This window comes from Biomphalaria glabrata, chromosome 8 (genome assembly GCF_947242115.1).
Source record: "Biomphalaria glabrata chromosome 8, xgBioGlab47.1, whole genome shotgun sequence".
In the NCBI taxonomy this organism is placed as follows: domain Eukaryota; kingdom Metazoa; phylum Mollusca; class Gastropoda; family Planorbidae; genus Biomphalaria; species Biomphalaria glabrata.
The window spans coordinates 28622924-28646763 of NC_074718.1; the positions used below are offsets into that span (position 1 = coordinate 28622924).

General features: G+C 31.1%; 2 protein-coding genes across 4 annotated transcripts in view; one reads left to right on the forward strand and one right to left on the reverse strand.

Moving 5' to 3' along the window:
- Positions 1-6158, reverse strand: part of LOC106074943 (nuclear factor related to kappa-B-binding protein-like) — a 29328-nt gene extending 23170 nt beyond the window's left edge. For all 3 annotated transcript variants that reach the window (XM_013235845.2, XM_013235844.2, XM_013235843.2), the window contains exons 1-8: positions 6005-6158; positions 2248-2420; positions 1933-2010; positions 1749-1804; positions 1453-1520; positions 948-1075; positions 659-777; positions 280-350 (exon numbers count right to left, since the gene is read on the reverse strand). In XM_013235845.2, coding sequence (XP_013091299.2) covers positions 280-350; positions 659-777; positions 948-1075; positions 1453-1520; positions 1749-1804; positions 1933-2010; positions 2248-2394 — 667 coding nt within the window. In that variant the 5' untranslated portion in view covers positions 2395-2420; positions 6005-6158. The remainder of the gene's footprint in view (positions 1-279; positions 351-658; positions 778-947; positions 1076-1452; positions 1521-1748; positions 1805-1932; positions 2011-2247; positions 2421-6004) is intronic.
- Positions 6159-7589: 1431 nt separating this feature from the next.
- Positions 7590-23773, forward strand: LOC106074941 (eukaryotic translation initiation factor 3 subunit F-like). Its single transcript, XM_013235840.2, has 8 exons — positions 7590-7748; positions 11171-11241; positions 12555-12634; positions 13504-13641; positions 14810-14901; positions 20931-21067; positions 21673-21786; positions 23642-23773. The coding sequence occupies exons 1-8, from the start codon at positions 7640-7642 to the stop codon at positions 23717-23719; spliced, it is 819 nt and encodes a 272-aa protein (XP_013091294.1). The 5' UTR covers positions 7590-7639; the 3' UTR covers positions 23720-23773.
- The last annotated feature ends 67 nt before the right edge of the window (positions 23774-23840 follow it).

Consider the following 23840-nt stretch of genomic DNA (forward strand, 5'->3'; position numbering starts at 1 on the left):
TAAATCCTAAGAGTCATACCAAGATTTATCTCCAACACAGAAATAAATTACCAGGTGGGCACTCACCCCCTTTGCAAAGTTATAATGAAAATAGCAAATGAGATTTGCAGGACATTTCCTTGGAATAGGTTGATGCAAATTTCCTAAAGACAGCAATAACACTGACGCCATAACAATGAAAAATAAAAACAGGGCCATCTCTGTTTAATATGTCTATGAACCATCATGGAAGACTTTTAAAAAAACATGGAAAAGGGATAGCAGGAGGTTTGAACCTACTTGAGGTTTCATCATCTTCTTCCGACGAGGTGTCTGGCACTCCACACTCCTCTCGCACCTCTTTGAGAATTCTGAAATTTGAAATAAACAGTCAACTCTTAAATAAGCCTAGTAAAAAGAACAGATAAATACAAAACAAACAAAAAATATTCATTCTCAGCTACATGACCAAAAGGTTACTCTGCTACAACCGAACACTACACATAGCACATGAATTATGAAGAAATTATCAGTTGTGACAGACACTCACTACCCTAGTAATTATCACATTACAGTAACAGAATCAATTTCACTCGACTCGAATAAAGTTTCACTATTCTACCACAAATATATATATAAATCAAACAAAGAAACTGTTATTTAAACAATTTTTTTTTACCTAGATGTTTTTTTCTTGACTGTTTGCTCTAATGGTGAGGCTTTCTTTTTTGGTGGTGGTATATACTGAAATTTTATTGGTTCTCCTGGTGCTAGAGTTGAAGCATGCTCAAAAAGACCCTATACAATTTATATTAAAAAAATGTTTGTTAATTTAACAAAAATAACATTTTATATTTTTATATATATAAATGTACCATATTTATTTTTATTTTTTTTTAAAGTTAATATTGTTTAACAATTTTGATAGCAGTATTTTTACAAATATTTCTACCAAAAGTTCAAGATACCTGTCTGGCTAGCAACAAATGTTTTAAAAGATCTGATAAATGACGCTGCTGTCTCATTTTATAGTCTCTGTAACGAAACAGACGCGTCTGTTTTCTGTACCTAGCTATCTCAGGATGTAAATAGCCTTCTGAACAAAAGAAGAAAATTAAAAAAATGAGTCCAGGCTATTCATTATTCAGCTGAATACATAAATACATTGTGATAATGGCCAATTCAGGTTAAGAGTGTTGCTGTCAGCTAGAAAGGAAATTTATAAAATATCCTAAATGTTGTTTTAATTGTAAATATTACAAAAATTAACTTTATAAATAAAGTAGAGAGCCTCAATTTAATTTTTCTCAGATAAAAAGAATTGGCTTACTAGATTTTTTTTCCTCTCTTTGTTGGCCATCATCACAACAATTGACTATAAATAATGTAAATATACTATCATTAAGGTATGCTCTATTTTTCCATTAGAGTTCATTCTAAGCAGAGTGTCACTACAATGCTCATTTGAAATACCTCTCAATTTCCTCTGCAAATCTTCTACTGGATTTCCAAATTTAAAATTTTCACCATTAAATAGTCGCCTGAAAATTTAAAAAAAAAATAGATTAAAAAACCACAGTGACTTCACTAAACAAAAGATGCATACAAGTGTGTTGTTTTCATTTCTTTAGGGATAATTTTAAAAGAAAAACTTCACTATCACATTCAGATCTATAAGCCATACTAAAGTGCTTTAAAATTTTCAAATATATGTAACATTTTTGCAATTGACATCAACCCAAAATATATTTGTATTGAAAAGGACAAACCTTATTGTTTCCCGTTTTTCTTCTCCATCATTGCTTGGAAACGACGGCAGTAATTGCTAGATTTAAACAAAATAAAGAGCCAACATTGTTATTATGGGGAACAAAAAAAAAAGTTAAATAAAATGAACTAACAAGTCAATAATTTGATTGTTAAAACAAGCATAAACATTACAGCCAGTCTCACCTCTAGCCTTTGTTTTTGGTCATCTGTTAAAACTGTGTCCCAGGTATCTGTTGACAGCACTGACATTAAAATGTGTCTCTGAAACAACAAATTCATGTTTCTTTTTATGATAAAGTTTCTTATTTAAAGGTTTAAGAACTTTAACCAAAAATAATTAACATGACATTGTACACACACACACATTTCCAGCCATTCCTTTAGCTTTACCTTGCAATCTGAATTTTCTTTGATAAAATTTTTTTTTAAGCTTTATTAAGACTTTTGAAATATATATAATATAATTTATTTATTGCTGAATATGTTAAAATGGTTCACCTTCTCCAAGAAAAGCTCTGGTAGCTGCAGTGTTTCTTTGCCCACTTTGCACTGCTCAGTTCTTTCATCTGGTCCAGGCATTGCCCCTGACCAGGCATCATTGTCACTGTCCATTTCTTCACTCATCTCTTGATCAGACTCATCCATTTCTTTAATTTCTAAGTGAGGTAATTCTAATAAAAGAGAGAAAAAAAATAGTTTGCATTCTGATTGTCTCCAAAGTTACTTAAAGTTGCCTTTGGCAGCAATTAAGTTCTTTTTTTTTTTTACTGCTACTCATCACATTTAGAAGAATGATTGTAAGCTCAGCAAAGCACATATGCCCTCTGCTATGTTTTCAGTTATTTTTTTAAATCAATTATTCTATTTTTTTTTAACTTCTGATCCAGAAAATTATAGCCTAGTTTGACTCTTAAGTATTGTATGTAAATATTAAAAACACATTATAATTATGATTTATAATAAGCTGCTACATCATAAATCACTTAGAATTTTTAACAAAATGTTTTAAACCCAGAATTAAAAGGCTTTAAGGAAATATGATCACGTTAGCTCTTGAATGTTTAATGATTTTTAAAATAGTTGAGATAATAATGACCTAATAGAAAACAAGTTATTGACTTTACCAAAGCATTTTATCAAGCTTACAATCTTACTTTTCTTTAAAATTCTTAAATACTTTGGCATTTCTGGTTCACTACAATATAGCTATGATTGCCTAATCAAAAGAAAGCAAACTGTAGTTATAAATGGCTCTACACCCTAATAACTGTTAACTCAGGTGTTTCAAGAAATAGGTGCAGGCCCTTTACTGTTTGTAATTTTATCCATATCATGCTCTTTAATCCTTCAAGGATTATCTTCCTCTACTCAAACACCAACAGCTTATTTTTATAATTCAAATATTTAAAAATCTACTTCAAGTTACTAATTTAATGTAATAAAATAAAAGTATGTTGTAAATACTGGATTACTTTCCAAATAAATAAGCAACTAAATGTTTACTGTTAGGTCTAAAATGAAAAACTTTTGAACTTTTGATCTAGTCAGCCAGAGTCTACATAGATCTATTTTTACAGATTATACAGATAGATCTAGAATCTACACTTAAAGTCTGTTTAGATCTATACTAGGCTCTAGAAAAGTCTAGAATTAGTAACAAGATTTATAGTCTGAAGACTTAGTCTACTTTTTACAAGTCAACAAGCATTATTCCTTTCTTAGCTGGAAGTATTTTTAACACACTATAATGAATATACAATACTCTATATCTATACAATATTAAATTTATTTAAATCTACTATATATTACACAAAAATACCACTCATTGATTATGAGATCTCTTAATCTAATACATATGTTCTTTTTACCTCCTAGGTGCCCATTAAGAAAGCTTTCTGACAGTATACACAGCCTGATGACTGACATTGGCGGAAAACCACAAGTTCTATCAAATCTATGTGTATTTTATTTTTGGTATTTCCCCAAAAGGCCATAGCCTACATATAAAGCATTTTTTTTAAATGTCACAAATTCAGTAAATTTAAAGCAATATTTTTCTTTTTCCCTAAACCTATTTAAGTCAAGGTAAGTACCTCTAGATTTTGTAACTCAACTGCATTTTTATAGTCCTGTAACTGTGTGTGATGATGAAACCTATGACGAAACCATGTAGCATGCCTATACTTCACTAAGCCTAATTAGACCATAAGCTGGCTAAACTAGTGAAATAGAGCCAATAGTCCTATACTCAGTATAATAGCCTATATAAATATATATTAGTACTATAAACTATAATACTACATTCTAGATTTAGACTATGACTATATTATATATTATATAGTCTATAGTGTATTATAGAACATTAGAGTCTAAAATTTATATAGAATATTATCTAAGATCCTATTAGTACAAATGAATAGAACCTATTAGTACAAATACTCCTTCTTCCTAGTGCTATTAAAGCATGGAATGAGTTGCTGAGCTAGCCAGGATGAGCATTTGTACTAATAGGTTTTATGCATTTGTACTAGTAAGTTCTATATAGACAAAATTTTAGACTCTAAATTGGTCCAATGACTTGGCAGAATTAAGTCATTGGTTAACATGCATGACACGTAAAACGTAATCATCTTTTTTGAAGTAATATAGACCTGTTTTTATAAGATACGATAGTATTACTATTATTATAATTATTAGAGTCATTAGACAAGAGTCAGACTATATTCATATTTAATACTGCAGTGTAATTGTATAATTATTAGACTTAGAGTTAGACTATAGTCATAATTAATACTGCAGTGTATTGTCTATATAGTATAGTGAATATACTCTTATCTCTTTAAGACTCTCCCTTCTGAACTAGACCAGACTAGTGTTATCTAGAATCTAGATTAGATCTACTTATTATTTATATCTAGATTCTAGATCTAAATTATAAAGATCTAGTTTTTTTAATCTAGTTACAATCTAGTATCTTATCTTATATAATACACACGTTACTTTAAAAAGAAGATGATTACGTCCTACGTGTCATGCATATTAATCAATGACTTAAATTATGTGAGATAATATTATGTAGTTTTATAGTAGAGTATATTATATACATTACTATATAAAGTATATTAGTAATTACTATACAATACACTTGAATACAGACTAGGTCACTAGATCTTTAAGTAAAAGGTCAGAATCTATATAGAGTTAAATAGACATAATAATTTAGTAGATGATAGAGATCTACTATAATATTTTATCTAACTGTAGTAAAGATTTTTTTAAAAGTAAATCTACTTCATTACACTACTCACTAGTTTAAACTTTATTGACTTTATTTTATATTTTATTTACCATCATTATGTCATTATTATTTTTACAATTTATATAGAATAATATAGATTATTATAGATAGACGTCTAGATCTAGCTTGTTATAAATTATAGGTGATAATAGTAATAGATCAGATCTATTCTTGATCTAGTACTAAAAAAATATTGTATGATACTTCTAAGACTAATAGTAATTAACTAGATCTCTAGAGAATCTATTCTTAGAATTCTATAATATAGGTCATTTCTAGGTCTAGATCTATAAAATCTATTTTACTAATATTAGTAAGTTTTAAGTAGATTTAGATTACTATACTAAGTCTAATATTATATATACTATTATTTATACTAGATCTAGATTCTAGAATCTACATCTAGAGTCTAAAATCTAAAACTCAATACAATACTATACTCAACTCAATGGGACAATACTCACTACTCAAGGCACTCAAGTACTAAACTAGATATCTATAGTCTATACTCAATCTGACTATAGATTTTATCTTACTATCTAGGTAAATCTAGTACTAGATTTAACTAGATCTATGTTTTACTTTTATTATTTATACTTAGATATATAATTCTAGATCTATTTATTTAACTTATACTTATAGATCTACTTATTTTAGATCTACTTTAATTTTAACTTTGACTTAGTGACTTAGACTTACTTAACTTTACTGAGTTTACGTCTTTAGTCTAAGACTAAGACTAAGACCTAAGTAAACTAACTACTTAGTCACTTAGTCTTACTAAGTCAACTAAGTCTTAGACTACTTAGACTAGATCTCTAAGTTAATTTTATGGGCATAATAGACGTACTTAGCAAGCTATATTTAACTAATGTAAGTGATAATTCAAATTACAAGTACACGTGGATCATGTGTAAAGTAATACATGGCAGAAAAATAAAAATTTAAATGGCATACTTTAATTTTAAAATGTGAATATCCAATAAAATCCTTCAATGTAGCCGATTTAAGCGAGAAGAGAACCATGTTCCGGAAGTTAATTTTCTTTCATAATAACTCTGCAGTGCCAATTTAACAACATTGAATCAAGTTGCCAGTTGAAACTGAGGGGTCTAGGGGGTTTAGAAAATCTAGATCTATAATCTATATCGGTGTCTTAATTTATGCATTAAAAAAATGTCTAGCATTACTGGCATTAATAGATTTTTTTTAATATTGAAAATCAATGTAGAAATACACTATATAGATTTTATTTATAAAATCAAATGTATATATAGATCTATATATATATCTAGATCATCCTTAAACTCAATAACAAACGTTTTTGGCCAAGTTGACTTTCAGAATAAAACTTTGTGCAGTGCTCCAATATACATTTTTATGTTTCTATTCAAATACTTATTGTTTTTTTTTTTTTATGTTGTTGTTGTTTTTTGTTTTTTTGCTTATTTGTTGATGTACTTTTATTTAGATTCTATAAATACATTCTTGACCAATTATTTCTTTTTTATTCATCTGCACTTTTAGCAAACAACAATACAAATTGTTGTTGCTTTTTAATACTTTTAGATGCAGTAAATCAAATATTTGAGATAAGTTATGTTGTAAATTATAATATAAAAATGTCAGATCACTTTATAAAGCAAACTATAACGATAAGATTTTTTATATTTTTTTAATAAACATAAAAATGTACAAATATCTGGTTAATGTAGTAACGCGGCGAATGATAAATAAGAAAAAAATAATCGATTTCACCGATACAATAACGATTACAATTATTGAGAAAGTGGACAAGCTATCTCGCCTCTCCATTCTCTATGTCTGGAGATTATCTTATGATTCTGACAATGTTGTATTTTTTTAAATCTTTTTTTTTTAATCTTTTGTTCTTAAATAAGTGTCATATGGTAAAGTTTCACATCAATGTTTTAATTGTATGATTAGTATTGCCATCAAATCACATAAGATTAGAATTAATTAATATTATCCAGTTTATTAATAGGGGGGGGGATAGTTCTCACATTTCTCTCGATCTATTTTATATGGTTATGTCGTTTTCTGCCTATGTGTTGACAGATCCATCGCAGCCCCCCCCCCCCCTGTATCTGGCATATGCCTTGTTCAAGAGCTTTATTGAGATTTTGGTATGCTATTGGGTGAATAATGAAGTATCGTTGAGCCGGTTGTATGTGAGCCACTTTATTGACACTGTTGGGGAACCGATCTTCTAATATCCCTCCTATCTGGTTAGGGCTTATCCTTCGACTCTAACCACTGATAAGGATTTCTTTCAAGGCAATCAGGGGCAAGCGTGCATCTGGGAGCTTTTCTCCCCCATTTCATTCTGAAAATTCCTCAAAATAAGAGACCAATTCTGGGAACCAGGTCACACCATTGTGCACAGTGCGGACCTCAAATATAGTGCCGCCTAGTGACCACTATAAGCTACAGGAAAGTCGCGCATCAAGTGAGTTTCTTCACAAGTCTTTATTTTGAAGAAAACACCAAGCGATGGCAGCTCTGTTCAAGGTATCGATTCTTGCTATCTGACGATACCTAAAATTTATTATTGATGACAATACAATCAAAATGTCTGCCAATCTCGTGTGTAAGGTTCATCCAGTTGTTCTGTTCAGCATTATTGATGCTTATGAAAGGAGAAATGAAGACGCAAAAAGAGTAATTGGAACTCTATTAGGTAATTTAGCTATATTTTATCTTACTATATGCATAACCTATGCCTGTCACTGTGATTGAGTTAGGACTAGCCTTGACTAGGTCTAGGTAGGTTACAGTAGTGAGTTCGAAATCCGCGTATAAACACCGGAAGTAGTATTCCATTTTTCATATAAAACCTGCATAAGTCCATAAACGTTGGTATTTTGAATTTCATAGTAAAATTACATTTTTATTTTTTTTTTGTACACAATTTGTGCTCAATGTGCTCTAGAATGTTAATATTTTCAAATGGCATGTCCCGATTATTCCAGTGTTGGCTTGTTTTTATTAAAATGAAGATCAAATGACTGCATATTTTTGTTTTTATGTTTGTCAATTGAAATAATCCGTGTTTCATCCTTTTTAAAAGAGGCTCATCTGGGTAATTACTTAAAGATTCGTAATTGATAACTTAGAAGCATATTTTCAATCAGATTTAATTAGAAAAACGTCTTCGAGTGAAGTCCTCTCGATTCACTCAAATATGTGACCAATTATCGATAGTTGACATTTTTCAGCACTGAACACTATATTTTTGGACAAGTTGGCAGAAACAAAATTATCCATGAAAACAAGAGCTTTGCTAAAACATATATACATCCATCACTGTCAGTACGTATTTAAATCCATCTCAATCGGCCCCCTATTTATAACCATCTATGATTTGAATAATTTCTTTTTAAAAGCAATTGATTAATCTAAATATAAAATTAATTATTTTTACATAAGGTTAAATAATTTTCTAATTATTCCAATTCAATACAATATATGATTTAATGTAATCTATACAATTTTAAAAAATTCTTAGTTATCTTTTAAATAAGTTTGTACCACTAGTCGTTGGTAATGTTCATAGAATTTAAGCTTTGTTTGCATCATATAATTATCAACTACTCTAGTTAGGTTATTATTATTTCACTATAATTTTTTTTTACTATTATTATTATTATATTTTATTACTATTAATTTTAAGATTTTTTGATTAAAATATTATATAGCTATTATTGTTAAATACAAAAATATAAGAAATTGAATTACATTTTTAAAGGCAATACTAAGGTTTGTTTTTCACATTTAGGTGAAACATCAAGGACACTTTACACTGCATTAAAAATTGCTAGATGCACCAGAGTTTCTATTTAACTCTCAGATTAATGCTTTTAGTTGTCCTCTAAATTAATTATCAAATCATGATATCTCTACTGTTAGTAAACTCCACTCAATTTTTAAATCAAACTATACCTCAGTCTACACTGGGCATATTAATGAGTTTCTCATTACAAAGGGATTTATCAGGCCCATTAGTATGTATAAAAAAATGTGCTTCACCACAATACTTGGGCTGAAAGAATCTTAGGTTTTTTAATTTATTATCATGAAAAGCACCAAATGCTAAAATGGCTATTTTTAGATGGTAAGACAAAAGTCAATGGCAACAACGCTTGCATTATCTTTGCACTAAAAAAGAAATGAGCAAGAGATAAATTTTCTTTTTGTTTACCAAGAAAAAGATGTGGGGAAATTATTATGGATTAATTAATTTAGTGTGGACAGATGAGCAAGAAATGAAATGGCAAATGAAATAAAAGCTGCTTTGAAAGATGTTGGTGTGCCTATTCTTAAATAAAATATATTGTTTACAACAGCAAATAATCTAAGAATCTGTGAGATTACCCATAATAGCCTATTAGAAAAATTATGGAATTATGGATGATGTTGAGATTATAATTATTCTTTAATTGTGATACTATTTTACATTTCCTTAAATGTATTTTAATTTTATTTGATTGATTTGCTGATGTCTGTTATGATTGTAAATATGCTATTTTATTTCCAAAAAAACAACGACAAACATTTGTTGCAATAAAAAAAATCTATTTTGATTAATAATCAACCCATAAAATAGAATATCTAGACATTTTCTTATATAAAATCATGCATTAGGTATTAATATTTAGAATGCATCTATTCTTTTCATAATATTAATTATGTTCTTCATTAACTTGTGTTGCAAATTTGATATAGATTTAAAAATAATTTACTTCATTCTTCAAAAATTACTTAAAATCAAAGCATTACTTTTCAATTTTTTAAATAATATCTTCAGCATAATAATTAATTCATACTTTAAAAGTATAGATACCAGACACTTAAATAAAAAATGATTTCAAGATTTAAATCTTTCAAAATGAATTTTTAACAAACATAAGTACTTTTCAATTACAAATAGTGTTTTACTATATATTCATTAAGAGTACACTTATATTTCTTTAAATAATAATTATTAATCCTATCAATACATTCAAAATTGATTCAATGTTACATGCAATAAAGAGAAACTCAAAACAAAATTAGAAAAAAATTGAGGATCATTCTTGTCACAAAATTAGATAAATTGGCAGCACAAACAAAAAAATACTCTTGACCTATTTCCCAGTTTGATTCAACTTCCGGTAGTGAACAGAAATGACATGGATCTAAAAAATCAAGACTTTCCCCCTCTCAAATAAAAATTAATATCTCCCCTTCCACTTGTCATACAATGATAAATTTAATATGGTTGGAAATATTTTTTCAAGCCCTATTCAACCATATAGGTTTTATTAGTATATTGTGAGTTTGAATTTTTTATCGAACTACCTAGGTTACAGGAGTATGAGTAGGTAGTAGGTAGGATAATACTTTTTAAGTCCGTATGTCACGTATCATCATCATGGAGTTACTCAACTCACTGACACTGTGACTGTGTCAGTGTGTGTGACTACTGTGAAAGCAATGGACAGCATCAGTATCATAGACATATCACTGTCTATTGCTTTCACAGTAGTCAAACAAATAGTTTGAAATAGAAGTGTGGCTCATAGAGTCATACTAGTCATACTTTTGAAGCTTTTAAAAAACTCAAGCATCTAGATCTAGGTCCACAACAACACAGAAATTTTACAAATAGAATTCTATTAGATGAATTCTATTAGATGAATTACAGAAATAGAAATCAAATCAGAGCAATTCTTTCCACTCAGAAAAATTTCAGTTAAAAGTAACCAAAAAAAAAATTAAAACCATGCAATGCTATCTTATTCATGGTAACCAGTGACGCAAGATTAAAAACTCCAAATACCTAGGTGTTATATATAATAATAAATTATCATGGAATCCTACAGACACAGACAACCTTTTGGGATATTTTGTGTCACATAAATTGTTTGCTACTTGTCTAAAATAAACCTTGTCTTGTTCTATTAGATTTTAAAAACTTCCTACTGATCAAAATATTGAATTTCAATTATGAAAGCTTAAAAGTTATAAGTAAGCAAGCAAGCTGTAATTGTAAGTAATATGCAATGAAGAGTCCTTTTCTCTGAGAAACTTAATATGCAGAATTGTGTTTCTGTTTTTCAGGAGTTGCTGAAAAGAGTGTAGTAGAAATTACTAATTGTTTTGCAGTACCTCATAATGAATCAGAAGATGAAGTAAGTGAAATGTTACATTTCATAAATGTAATGCAACCATAAGTATCTCTTTACATCATGAAGGCCAAACATGTATAAACATTAAGTTAGTGGCTTTGCTATTTTAGCTTTTAAAGTATTCTGTCTTTGTGGACAAAATCTTTGTTCTGATCTTGAATTATATTAAAAGTTTGTATATAAATATAAGCTCTTTGGAATAATAGCTCTTAGGTACATATAGAATTGATCATAAAACATAATATGAATAAAAGGATTCTTTGTGTTTTTATATATATTATCTTTTTAGTTTATATGTTTATTAGAAATAACTTTACAATGTTTTTAAGCAGGCATTTAGCTTAGGACTTTTTAAAATTCCTGTTTTATTCTAGGATTTGTGTTTTAGTAATTTAATGGAAATTTAATTTGCTTCAAGAATTATTGTATTTTTTCATTCTTTTGGCCATCCTTACATATTTTCTTTTAATTTTTCAAAGGTTTTCATGTGATATAAGAAATATATGTATTAAAACAGGGTTGCCACAATGCCTGGGAACCTAGAAAATGCCTGGAATTTTGTTTTAGCCAAAATAATCCTGTAAAACCTAGGAAAAACAGTATGTTTCCTAAAGAAAAGTGAAAACCTGGAATTTTTCTATTATAATTATAGCTTTTTTTAAACCACTAAAAATAATTGAAAAAGAAAACCCTAAGAAACTTCAAACAAAACAGAAAAAAAAAAAAAAGGCTATATATTTGATATGCTTTGGAATTGTTCCATATTTGAGAAATGTGTTATCCAAAAAAAAAAAATTGCAACCATTCACCTTGTTTTGCAATGAATCTTTAAAAAGAACATTGGTAAAAACAAATGAATGTTCTACTTAGTTCTGGGATGACTTAATTTATCACTAGGTATTTATCATCAAATTTTTTAGGACTTGCACAGCGGATGATCTTTTTTCTTCTCTGGGTGAAAAGTTTGGAAGAGGTGTGTCATTATGCAACTTGATGCAACTGTCTATAGATGGGCCAAGCATTAATTGGCTATTGCAAATGAAAGTTGACAATAATCCTTTTAAACATATTGACAAAAATCTTGTGAATATTGGCTCTTGTGGCTTGCACACCATGCACAATGTATTTATAATTGCTGTCAAAAGAACCAGATGGGGAAAAGGCAAAATTCTCTATGCTCTCCATACCCTTTTTGATAATCCTCCTGCCAGAAGAGCTGATTGTGAAAAGGTTACCAAACAAAATGTTTTTCTATATCTTTACCTTTTTTTTTTTTTTTTTTTGGTCTAACCTTTATTCTATATTTTATTTGACAGGTCGCAGTGGATATTGAATATGCACGTAATATGTATGAGCTTCATAAAAAAGTCAACAGTAATGAAACCATTGTTGGGTGGTAAGTTCTAGGGTTCATTGTTGCCTACATTTATTTACTGTGCATGGCTAGAGAAAAAGTTTAGAAATACCTATAAATGTTTTGATGATGTGTACTTGTTAAATGTAGAATGATTAATAGATATCAAACTTCAAATGCTTAATTATAGTCTATAAATGTAAAAATCAGAATATTAAATTTATATAGTTATGATTTATAAATAGTGAAATCTCATTATTTTATTTAGTCAACCCTATTTCTTGTTTGGAATATCGTTAACGTTCCCTAAACATAGAGGGGTAACTCTGAACATAAAAAAAAGACCTAATAGTGATAAATAAATAAACAGCTTTAAAAAAATAGAACACTAATCTAATTTCAAAAAAATATATATATATTCTTTAATACCTTTGTAGTATTAGAAATTTTCAAAAAATACTCAATTTCCCAGTTGGGGGCTTAAATACATATACACTGTCTGTATGGGCACTTTCATTTAAAAAATCTTTAAAAAAAAAAAAAAAAAAAAGAGAGAGAGAGATGTACACATCCGTTTTTCACACTGCTTCTAGCATCCTAATCAAGGGTTATGCTGTTGACTCCACATCCTACGTGGTAGGGTCAATTGGGTTAATATAGTAAACTACTTTGGCTAATCAAGTGATATAGCTTTTAAGTATCTATATGCCTCAATATTATGTTACCCTATGCTTCTAAAACGCATTTCTTCTCTTGCCTAGTGGTTTTTCCATCATCATTTTCTTCCTGGTGGTCCTTGTAGCTGATTTTGTGATGATGCTTGAAGTTGAAGATTTAAAAAAAAAAGATTGACAAAGAATAGTTTTTGTGTAATTGAATGTAATATGTTGTTTCATTCTTTGAATATTTAGGTTCTCAACCGGGTCAGAAGTTTCAGTGCATTCAGTTCTTATCCATGACTATTACTCCAGAGAAGCTAAAAACCCCATTCATTTGACAGTAGACACTTTTGTTAGAGGTGGAAAGATGGGAATTAAAGCCTACCACAGGTAAACTACTTTTCTTTATTGTGGGTGTGTTTCTCTGAAACTGTGGATAAAGATGTGCAATGACTGGATTTTAATGAATCTTTTATTCCACTCAGGTGCTCATGTTCAAGTACAATGCAAACTGGTCAATAATTAAAGCACAGGAACACCATCATTTAAGTTACTACGATGCTCAACAATTCTATATCATAATTCAATCACTGTTCAATCATTTATCAAGCTCAACTAACAATGAAACAACCCTAAATCTGGCGTGGCCTTCTCTTATTATTATTTTTTTTTTTTCCATATAATTTTACTAGATACTAGATTTGTCATTAAAAATTTTCTGAGCTTTTTTTTTTTAGCCCCTCTAGTAATAAGTAAACAGCATATCAACCAAAACACCTCTGCTGTGACGTCATACTGGTACTTCCTTCCATTTCCAAGTCAGCTTGTAACTGTCTCTCTCATGCCTTAATGTTCATTGTCCTCTAAAGTACAGATCTCTTTAAACTTATTAGTATTGTTTCCTGAAATGTGTTTCAGCTGTATTAGTAGGTTTTGAGAACTTTGGGTTATGGGAGTTTACTATCTTTTAGGTGAATGGTTTGGGGGGGGGGGGGGGGTAATTATACCGCATGAAGTCATATTTCTGGTTGTAAACTTTACTTTTGAATTCCAAAGCTAATGATGATAACTATTAAAACAAAATCTAAAAAAAAAATAGAATAACATTATTTTTCAACAAAAAGAATAGTAATGTAAAAAATAATTCTAAAAGGCACATAAAAAATATAATAAATGTATTTTTTTTTAATGTTCTGGTATGCTTTTAATAATATTAGTACAGAACAAAGTTTCATCATTTTTATGGTTGGCCTTGTACACTGAAGTATGTCCACTTCACCTTTCAGACCTTGTGTTCCATTCATTGGGCAGATGTTCATCTATTTCTATATTTATTAGTTAACAACAGTGTTATGTGTCCAACTCATTGATCAGCCACCTTTATTTTGCACAGCTAATGTCAAGTGTCAGTGTTAGTCAGATTTTGGGACAGCCTAAAAATTCAGAATTTCAAAATTCCTGTTTTCACAGGATTTGAACTTGTGACAAACTTTTAACCATTGTTTGTTTGTTTGTTGTTTTTTCCCTTAAAGTTCATTTTTTTTTTTTTATTTTTTAGCACATCTATTGGTGTTCCAGGCAAAACAACAGGCACTATGTTCACGCCTGTGCAGGTTGAGACGATATCTTATGACCCAGAACAAGTTGGGGGTGAGTTTGTTTGGTTTTGTTTTGTGAAGAGATGCATTTAAGACTTATTTCTTACTCAGACATGCCTACAGTCCCGCATTATGCGGAACCGTCCCGCAAAAGCATCAAAAAAGCTCACATGTTCCGCATTCCCGATTTTTTGTTCCGCCAAGTCTGAATTCTGACACAACAAAAAAAATCGCCGATTTTTCATTATTTATTAATAATGCGAAATGAAAATACTGAATGCAAAATAAAATATATCTAGGTCTGTGTTTATTGTTTACATTTCATCTCCTCCCGGACCCGGTGTGTCCTAAATTTACGAAGATATGGTTGAGCTAGATCTAGACATAGATCTAGTACTCTAGGTCTAGATACTAGATCTATTCTTAGAATCTAGAATCTGGTAAGTGCTAATAAGCCAAATTTTCCATTCAAATCCCTTTTCCAGACAAAGGCACTATGCGGCTATTCTAACACTAACGTGACTAACTCGTCTGGTTTCTTAGCCGTCTTAGGTTTCTAAGTCTAAGTAATATTATAAAATAAATAAAGATTCTAGATTCTAATTATAATATTTAAATATTAGTAATCTTTTCTAAGAAAAGGATTTTTTTTCAAATACGTTATTAAAGATCTAGACCTAAATGTAATTAATTAACTTAGGCACAGTAAGGCTGAGTAAGGGTAAGGCTAAGGCCTAAATAAGGCTATATCTAGTCTACTTATTAATATTACATACTTAGATACTAGATCTACATAGTCTAAATTAGTATCTAGTAATCTAGATCTAGCACTAGATAACTAGGTCTAGATGATACTAAATCTAGATCTTAGTATCTAGAGAAATAGACTTAGAAGGTGATAGATCTCTAGATTTCTATGTATCATTATCATATGTAATAAATTTAGTTCTCAATAAGTCCATAGATCTAGACATAAATATTTAGATCTAGAAAAAATCTATTAATATACTTATTAAAATCTGTGTTCTTAGATGACTTATTAGATGTAGGTCTAGTCCTAGACTAGTACTACTAGTTACTAGTAGACAGACTCTTAAATTATTTTAGATCTAGAACTAGAGACAACTTCTAGAGTAGAGCCCTAGAAAAGGATCTAGAATAATCTAGATCTAGTCATTACATTTAGATCTAGTAGTAACAAATAAAAATAGTAACATTTGAGTCTAGGTCATTGGAATATAGATTTTTTTTTTTTCAGAATTCATCATATAGGAGTTAGAACTATTGATTTCAAACAAAGGACATAATTATGAATTAAAGGTTTTCTTACTTTTAATTATATTATACTATTTACATCTAATTTATAAGAAGCAAACTAGTATTGTTATTAAAGTAATATCATTGAAGTTTTATTTATATTGCGTACCGTATGGCTGACTAACATAAACGCGCATATGTTCCACATTGGGGCCCAAAATTCCACATTTTCAACCTGGGTGTTCCACATTCTGGGTCTTGGGGGTAGGCATGTCTGCTTACTTTTTAAGTCTACCAAATGACCAGTTTTTTTTTAAACATTGAAGATCTCATTACGAAAACTACTTAGTAATTTTTTAAATTCCATTCTATGATTATAAATATTATCCATCCTCTTATTACTATAATAACCACAAACCATGTTGTTGTTCTTTTATTTTGTTTCAAAATTATGTGTCAATTAAATAAGTGACAAATTACTTGATTACATTTTTTTTTTTCACATATTAAAATATCTTTACTCTCCATGGTCTCTTTGCAAATTTTTGAATGACTTCTCAGCTCTTTCCTGTCCTTAGTACACTGTGCCGCATTTTTTCAGCATCTTTTGTCTTGGGGGGTTCCACAAAGACCTGTCTAGATCTGTTGTTGGTATCTTTTCTAAGGGTATGGCAGACCTGCCTACCGTTACGCAAAATGCGTATTCGTTACGCAAAATCTCCCAAAAATGACAGTCAGTTCGCAAATATGCATTTAACCTGTCGCGTTACGCATTTCGTATCCTTTTTTTTTTTCCCCTCTCCTGGCTAGCTTACGAGCGGTCATCATCATCATCAAACTCCATTAGAGTGAGGGCTTGAGAGGCTCAAATCCTCTCTTGCAAAAGCCCTGGACAGAAACCCTGCTGTCTTGCGTAGTGCAGGTCGAGAATTTTGGGTTTCCCAGACCTGTCGAGACGGAGATCAGCAAGTCTGGGGCAGTCAAACAGAATATGAGGCACGGTTTCCTCTTCTTCCCCGCAGCGGGGGCACCGTGAATCAAAATTTGGCCATAGCCGCGAGAAATATGAGCCAACAGGACAGTGGCCTGTCCTGCACTGTGCTATAATAGCTTGCTCAGGCCTGGACAGCCTCCACCACGGGGAAGTGCGGTCAGGGCGCCTCATGCGCTCCCAGACTCCACAGGCTTTTTGGGACTTGTCCCAGCACTCAAACCACTTTTCCATTTCTGTTTTTTGTATTATAGCCAGGGCTTGATGAAAGCTTACAGCCTGATCAGTGGGTGGAATTTGCCCTCCCTGGTGGGCCAAAGAGTCTGCGATTGTGTTGCCAGTCACACCTATGTGACTCGGTACCCACTGCATTATTACAGGGATGCCATAGCATTGTTTGATGTTATGTGAAGCCATGATGACAGTGTTGATATTGGGGGGCCATGGTCCGGGGCTTTGCAAAGCCTGTAGTACAGATTTTGAGTCAGTGACCACAACAATCTGTGTTGCCCTCAAATGTCCCTCGCCGAGTTGAGAGTGAATGACTTTTAAGGCTTCACAGACTGCCATGGTCTCCGCATCAAAACTGCAAACACTACCACATGGTCCAAAGATTTTGACTGTAAGAGCCAAGAAAGTCGATGTAGGCTCCATAGCCTGCTCTTCCAGAATCTATAGATGCCGACCCATCAGTGTATGCAAAAATAGCACTGGGCTTGAAGGTATTAATGGTCTCCAGAGCTAGGATTTGAAGGTCGTTAGATGAACGGGCGGTCACAGAGGTCACGCTAAGCCGTCCTGTTGTGGTGGGGGGTGAACAGAAAAGGTGGGGGAACACATTGTGTCCAGATCTATACGTTGATTGGTTCTTAAAAGCAATTAGATTTAGTCTAGAAATGAAGAACGCGACAGTGAGGGAGTGGCGGGTTGGTACCGTAAGTTAGCTGATACACCAGCGTGACTTTTTTTTTGTAAGTTCATTAGTAGAAATTAATTATGTTGAATCCCTGATTCCCGTATTCATTTGTATAGAAAAAAATATTGAAGTGCTATCGATTCAAAACACATTGTAGATATCTAGTCTAGATCTAGAATCTAGATAACTTGTTGTACAGGAAAAGATCTAGTATCTAGCTTGAAGCTAGCTAGTCATTACGTTATGTCATGATTCTCTACATTACTCTACAATCTAGATCCAATTTATAGTATGATTTAGAATTTAGATTGACTAGATCTAGATCGATAACATCTACTACCATCTAGTCTAGATCTAGACTACATTCTTAGTATAGAATAGATCAAGGATGAAGGTAGGCCTACGAAAGTTTGGAGTAGACCTACGTTTGTAGCGGATCCACGGCATCGGTAACACTCTTGAGCCCAGATCTAGAGTAGATTATATTCATTATATAGACATAAATCCAGATCTAGTCTAGATATCATCTCTATTGTCGTATTGATCTAGATTTAGATTGTAGATCTAATCATGACATCTAGATCTAATATTATATATATATACAGGGTTCGTAGCGCTCCTAAAAACTCCTAAAATCTCCTAAAAAATGAAAAGTCTCCTAAAATCCTAAAATTCTCCTAAAAATTGCCGAAAGTCTCCTAAAATTTTGTCCACTCTCCTAAAATTTTTACCCAAATTTTTTTTTAAAATATAATTTTGCTTATTTCTTGCTAAAAATGTGAGGGGGAAAACAACAGCGTAACTAGGCATTCTGATCGCATGACCCTACGGGCTGGCTGTGTTAATGAGCTAACCAGTGACGCGTCTACACCGCCTTTCACCCACTTGTGAAGGGCGACCTCGTGATTGAAGATGGCCTTGGCTCATGCAAGCATTTCACCTGGCAGTATTTTTCTGAAGTCATTTATTGTTACCACTAAAGACACGCTAGATCTAGTCTGTAGTGACTATTGCCTATAATTAGAACAATTACAAGACTAATTTGTAGGCTACACTCCTCCGGGCCCTCCCTCACCTAAAATCTTCTTGTTGTAAGTGTAAGACTAAGAGTGACTTCGCGTGGAAAGTCCGTAAATCTTCTAGATCTAGCTAGTATCTAGTAACTGTAATAGTATCTAGATTTAGATTTAGATCTAATTTAGATCTAGTGAAGATAATTCGCACCTAACCTGAAAACTCCGTGAATTTTTGTCAATTTAATGATCTCGATACATCTAATGTCTAGATTACTCTAGAAATACGCTAGATTCTAGATTTACGCTAAATCTAGACTCTAGATCTACGGTATATTCAGTGAAGATAATTCGCACACAGCCGCTAAAAGTCCGCAAAATTTAGTGACAGAGTTAAAGTCCGCGAATTTTAGCGAATTAGCTTTATAGTCTAGATCTTCTGTAAATTTAGTGAAGATAATATTCACACAGCAGTGAAAAGTCCGCGAATTTTCGTGACTTTGATCTAGACTCTAGATTTACACTAAATCACTAGAATATATATAGTGAAGATATTTCTCTCACATCCCTGAAAAGTCCGCGAATTTTAGTGACTTACATCAAGAGTCTAGATCTACTGTACATCTAATGTCTAGATTACTCTAGAAATACGCTAGATTCTAGATTTACGCTAAATCACTTTGAGTCTAGTGAAGATAATTAGCACAAAGAAGTGAAAAGACTGCAAATTTAGACTCTAGATCTACGGTATATCCAGTGAAGATAATTCGCATACTGCCGCGAAAATTCCGCAAATTTTAGTGACTTAGATCTAGACTCTAGATCTACTGTAAATTCAGTGAAGATAATTCTCTCACAGCCGTGAAAAGTCCGCGAATTTTAGCGACTTAGATCAAGAGTCTAGATCTACTGTAGATTTAACGAAAATATTTCTCATACAGCTGTGAAAAGTCCGTAAAAATTATTTCACTCGTAAAAAAGCTGGGGAAACTATATGGTTGAAAATGATTCTGCTAGGAAAAAAAACGCGAATAGGTCTAAATTCCCCCCCCCCCCCCCCCAATCCAAAAGCCATTTTTTAGTAAGCAAATGTCAACTAAACATTCAAATAGGCCAATATTGCCCTATATATTACTGGCTCTGTTTATGAAAAGGATTTAAGTTAACTAATAGAAGAATAAAACATTACCTCAAATGCACACCATGACTCTAGTATCTATAAGATACACATAGGAACTAAAAATGTACATTTCCATCACAGAGAATATACATCATGAATAAGGCATCTCTAAGAATGTTTCTTATTTTAAAAAAAATGGAAAAGTAACCATTTGTAATGTTTTTAAATAAATCTTTGAAAAAAAAAGTTGTTTGAGATGACAGTCAAGTTGTTACTTGGTTAAAAGATAACTTTCATTACATTTTCTGTGGATATACCACAGCTGATAACATTGTTTCTGTGGCATATTGGCAAGATATTTATTATTTTAAAAATCAAATAACAATAATTGATTTGATAAATGCTTAGTTTTGTGTATGTTTTACTATGTGTATCACACAAACGGATAGGAAACACACACACACATCATACATTTCATCCTTAATTAAAAAACCTCCTAAAATCTCCTAAAATTTTGTCATGGAAAAGTGCTACTAACCCTGTATATATGACAAAATAGTGGATCGCGTAAGTTTTACGCATTCTGGTGCCAAAATATGCATTTTATTTTGACCATCAGCATTACGCATTTGGACTTTTTTTGGTAGGCAGGTCTGGTATGGCCAATCCATTTCCACTTTATTTCTAAGATCTGCACCTCTTTGTCAACCAATCTCCCATATTTGGTGTTTTCTATTCAACAACTATTAGATGTGTATTATGTTGGTTTTATTTTTATTTCCAGTTGAGGTGCTACAGAAAGGCAAACATCCTCAAAAACGTTTTGTTCATTTGAAATCTGACCTTAAACAGGTAGAAACATCCTCTCACTGGTTGAAGGAAAATCTTCAGCATGTCACACAGTATGTGGATGATGTCTTGGTGGGTACAGTTTGATGATTACTCTTTTTGTCTGGGTTTTCACCTTATCAAATTTGTAGGAAATAAATCCCATTAATTGTTTACAAAATCAGAATTACATTTTTTTTTAACCTCCTATCCCCTATAAGAGAGAGAGCACTGTATATTATAGTTTAATCAAAAATATGAATGTTTTGTGTTGTTTTTTTGTTTTTTTTAAACCATTTGTGAGAGCAATTGAACTGAAAAGTGCTATCTTTATTGTCCTGCAACAAATTACTGCTCATTTTCTGACACTTGAAAGAGAGAAAAAAACAACTAACCTTGTGTTTCCCTTTACCACTTATCTGCCTCTTTCTTTTTTTTTTTTTTTTTCCTTTTCTCTGCCCCTTCCTTTTGATCCCTTTTCTTCTCAGTCAATTTATGTTATAATGCAACCTACCCATAACATACCTTAAGGGGCAGTATTGAAATCTTGGAAGCTCTTTTGAGGGGGGGGGCAGGGGATGAAAAAAAAAATTTTTATTCCTGTATCTGTAAAAATAATTTTTTCTTCAACGTGCTGAAATTGAACTTTTAAAAATCTTGAATTAATTTTGTCTGAACTGTCTCTCTTTTTGTCGCAGGCTGGTAAAATACAATCAGACAATGTGACTGGTAGGTTTCTTCTTGATCTAGTCACAGGTGTTCCACAGATTGATCAAGACAAGTTTGAAGACATGCTCAATTCCAACATGAAGGTAATTTAAATTTGACCACAAGGTTATTTAATACCATTTTATAAGAAGGGTATCTCAATTACTTACTGGCCATCTAGTCTAATGCTCTAGGGCGATAACACAACAGCTCTAATTGTGTCATCTATCTCATCCGCTGCATAAGTTTGGAATTGAGGACATTTATTTCTATTTAAAAAAAAACAGTGACCCAACAAAATAGAGCGAAATTTCCTGACAAAATAGCGCTGACTTAAATATGATGTGTATAAAAGTACCAAATTATTAGTAATTTAATTTCCTGGGCAGCAATATTAATAGATCTGAAAGTGTGCCATATTTGCAGAGAACAAGAGTACTTTAAATTTATATCATTCCCCCTTTTCACCAATGTTTAAAATGCATAACTTGCTAAAAATAGGATTTTGAAATGTGGTGACCCTGTTCAAGCAGTGATGTGTTCTATGTGACATGTCCTACAATTTAACTTTGTGAAAGTTTGTGTGTGTATAAAACTGACAAGTATCTTCGCCTGTTTCAAAGTACACTTTTGGAATATTAATAAATGATATATTTTGAAATTATTCAGTTTAGCTTGTTATAAGGTTTGCTTACTGTTTGCATATTTATGTTTAAAACCAAAAAATATTGGCTCTATTCATATTTTACAATATCTAAAGTAGTTCTCAAATCTGTTAAGTTGCAAAATAGACTATTTTCTACAGTGTTAGGCCTAATCTCATCATTGAAATTAATAACTAACAAGAGAACAATTACTAGATCTAAGATTTCATATTTAATTTATAATCTATGCGTCATGTAAGATAAAACCATTTTATAATAATATTTGGTATAGGCCATTAGATGTAAGGGGCACTACTATTACTGGTAATAGTAGAGTGGTAAAAACACTGCAATACATTTTTTACATTTTGTTTGAAGAATATTGTACCAATAGAAAATATGATTGTTCTTTCAGAATACTGAAAGTAGCTATTGCACCTCTAGAGGCTCTAGTTCTAGATATAGAGACAAAAAAATATCAGACCAAAAAATAATGTAGAATCTAGATAGTTTATCTCTAGATTTAAAGACTTCTAGATCACAATATAAATTTCATGACTAGATTGTAGACATCAAAAGTTAGTAGCGCCTAGATCTAAGTAAGAAGTAGGTGTAGGATCAAATGCCAGCTAAAAAGGAAAAGTTTGCACTTGAAAGGTTGAAATTTAGATTTTCATTACATCTATAAGAATAGTACTTATTTCGTTTTTAGCCAATAGCTTCACCCTTTGGATACTGAAGTTTCTAGATCTACCTAACTAATGTACAATGTATTAATTTTGTGTCATATTTGTAGAAAATTCAATGTTTTTTTTATTCAAATAAATAGCAGTGAACTTGAAAGTAATTCCTATCATATGCTGACACGCTTTTTAAAACATAAAGTACATTCTAGTCAATGTAATAATTCAAAAATAATAAATAGTTGTGCATCAAATAAATTGTCTAAATTTTTATAGTATTTTGTTATTATATATCCAGAATAGATAATGATTTCCCAAGGTTGTTTTTTAAGTCAAATTACAGTTTTACTTTCTTTTAAAAAAAAATTAGGTCATACATACAAAAAAAGATCAACTCTTGACTTTGTATGTTTAAATAAGTTTGAAACAAAATATATCCAGTGATGGGAACAGGTTACTAAGTGTCATGAAATTTTGTGAACAGTGTTGCAGTAACTCAAATGAGTTGCTGAATTCTTTGAAAAAAACTTTTATTTTTATTGAATGTTTTGTTGCACACATACACACAAAATGCATACAAGACATTATTGTTTGTACATTTAGATCTAATCAGTTGTTTTTTTTTCTTTTAGGATCTTCTTATGGTTGTATATCTGGCTAATTTAACCAAGACTCAACTGGCACTGAATGAAAAACTAAACCAATTGTAATCTGTTGAATATATATACTATATTAGTTTATTAAATTATGATGAAAACAACAAACATGTTTGTTTATGTTTTTTTATTCACATTTTAATGCAATGTACTATGGTCCTCAATGTTGGATCAG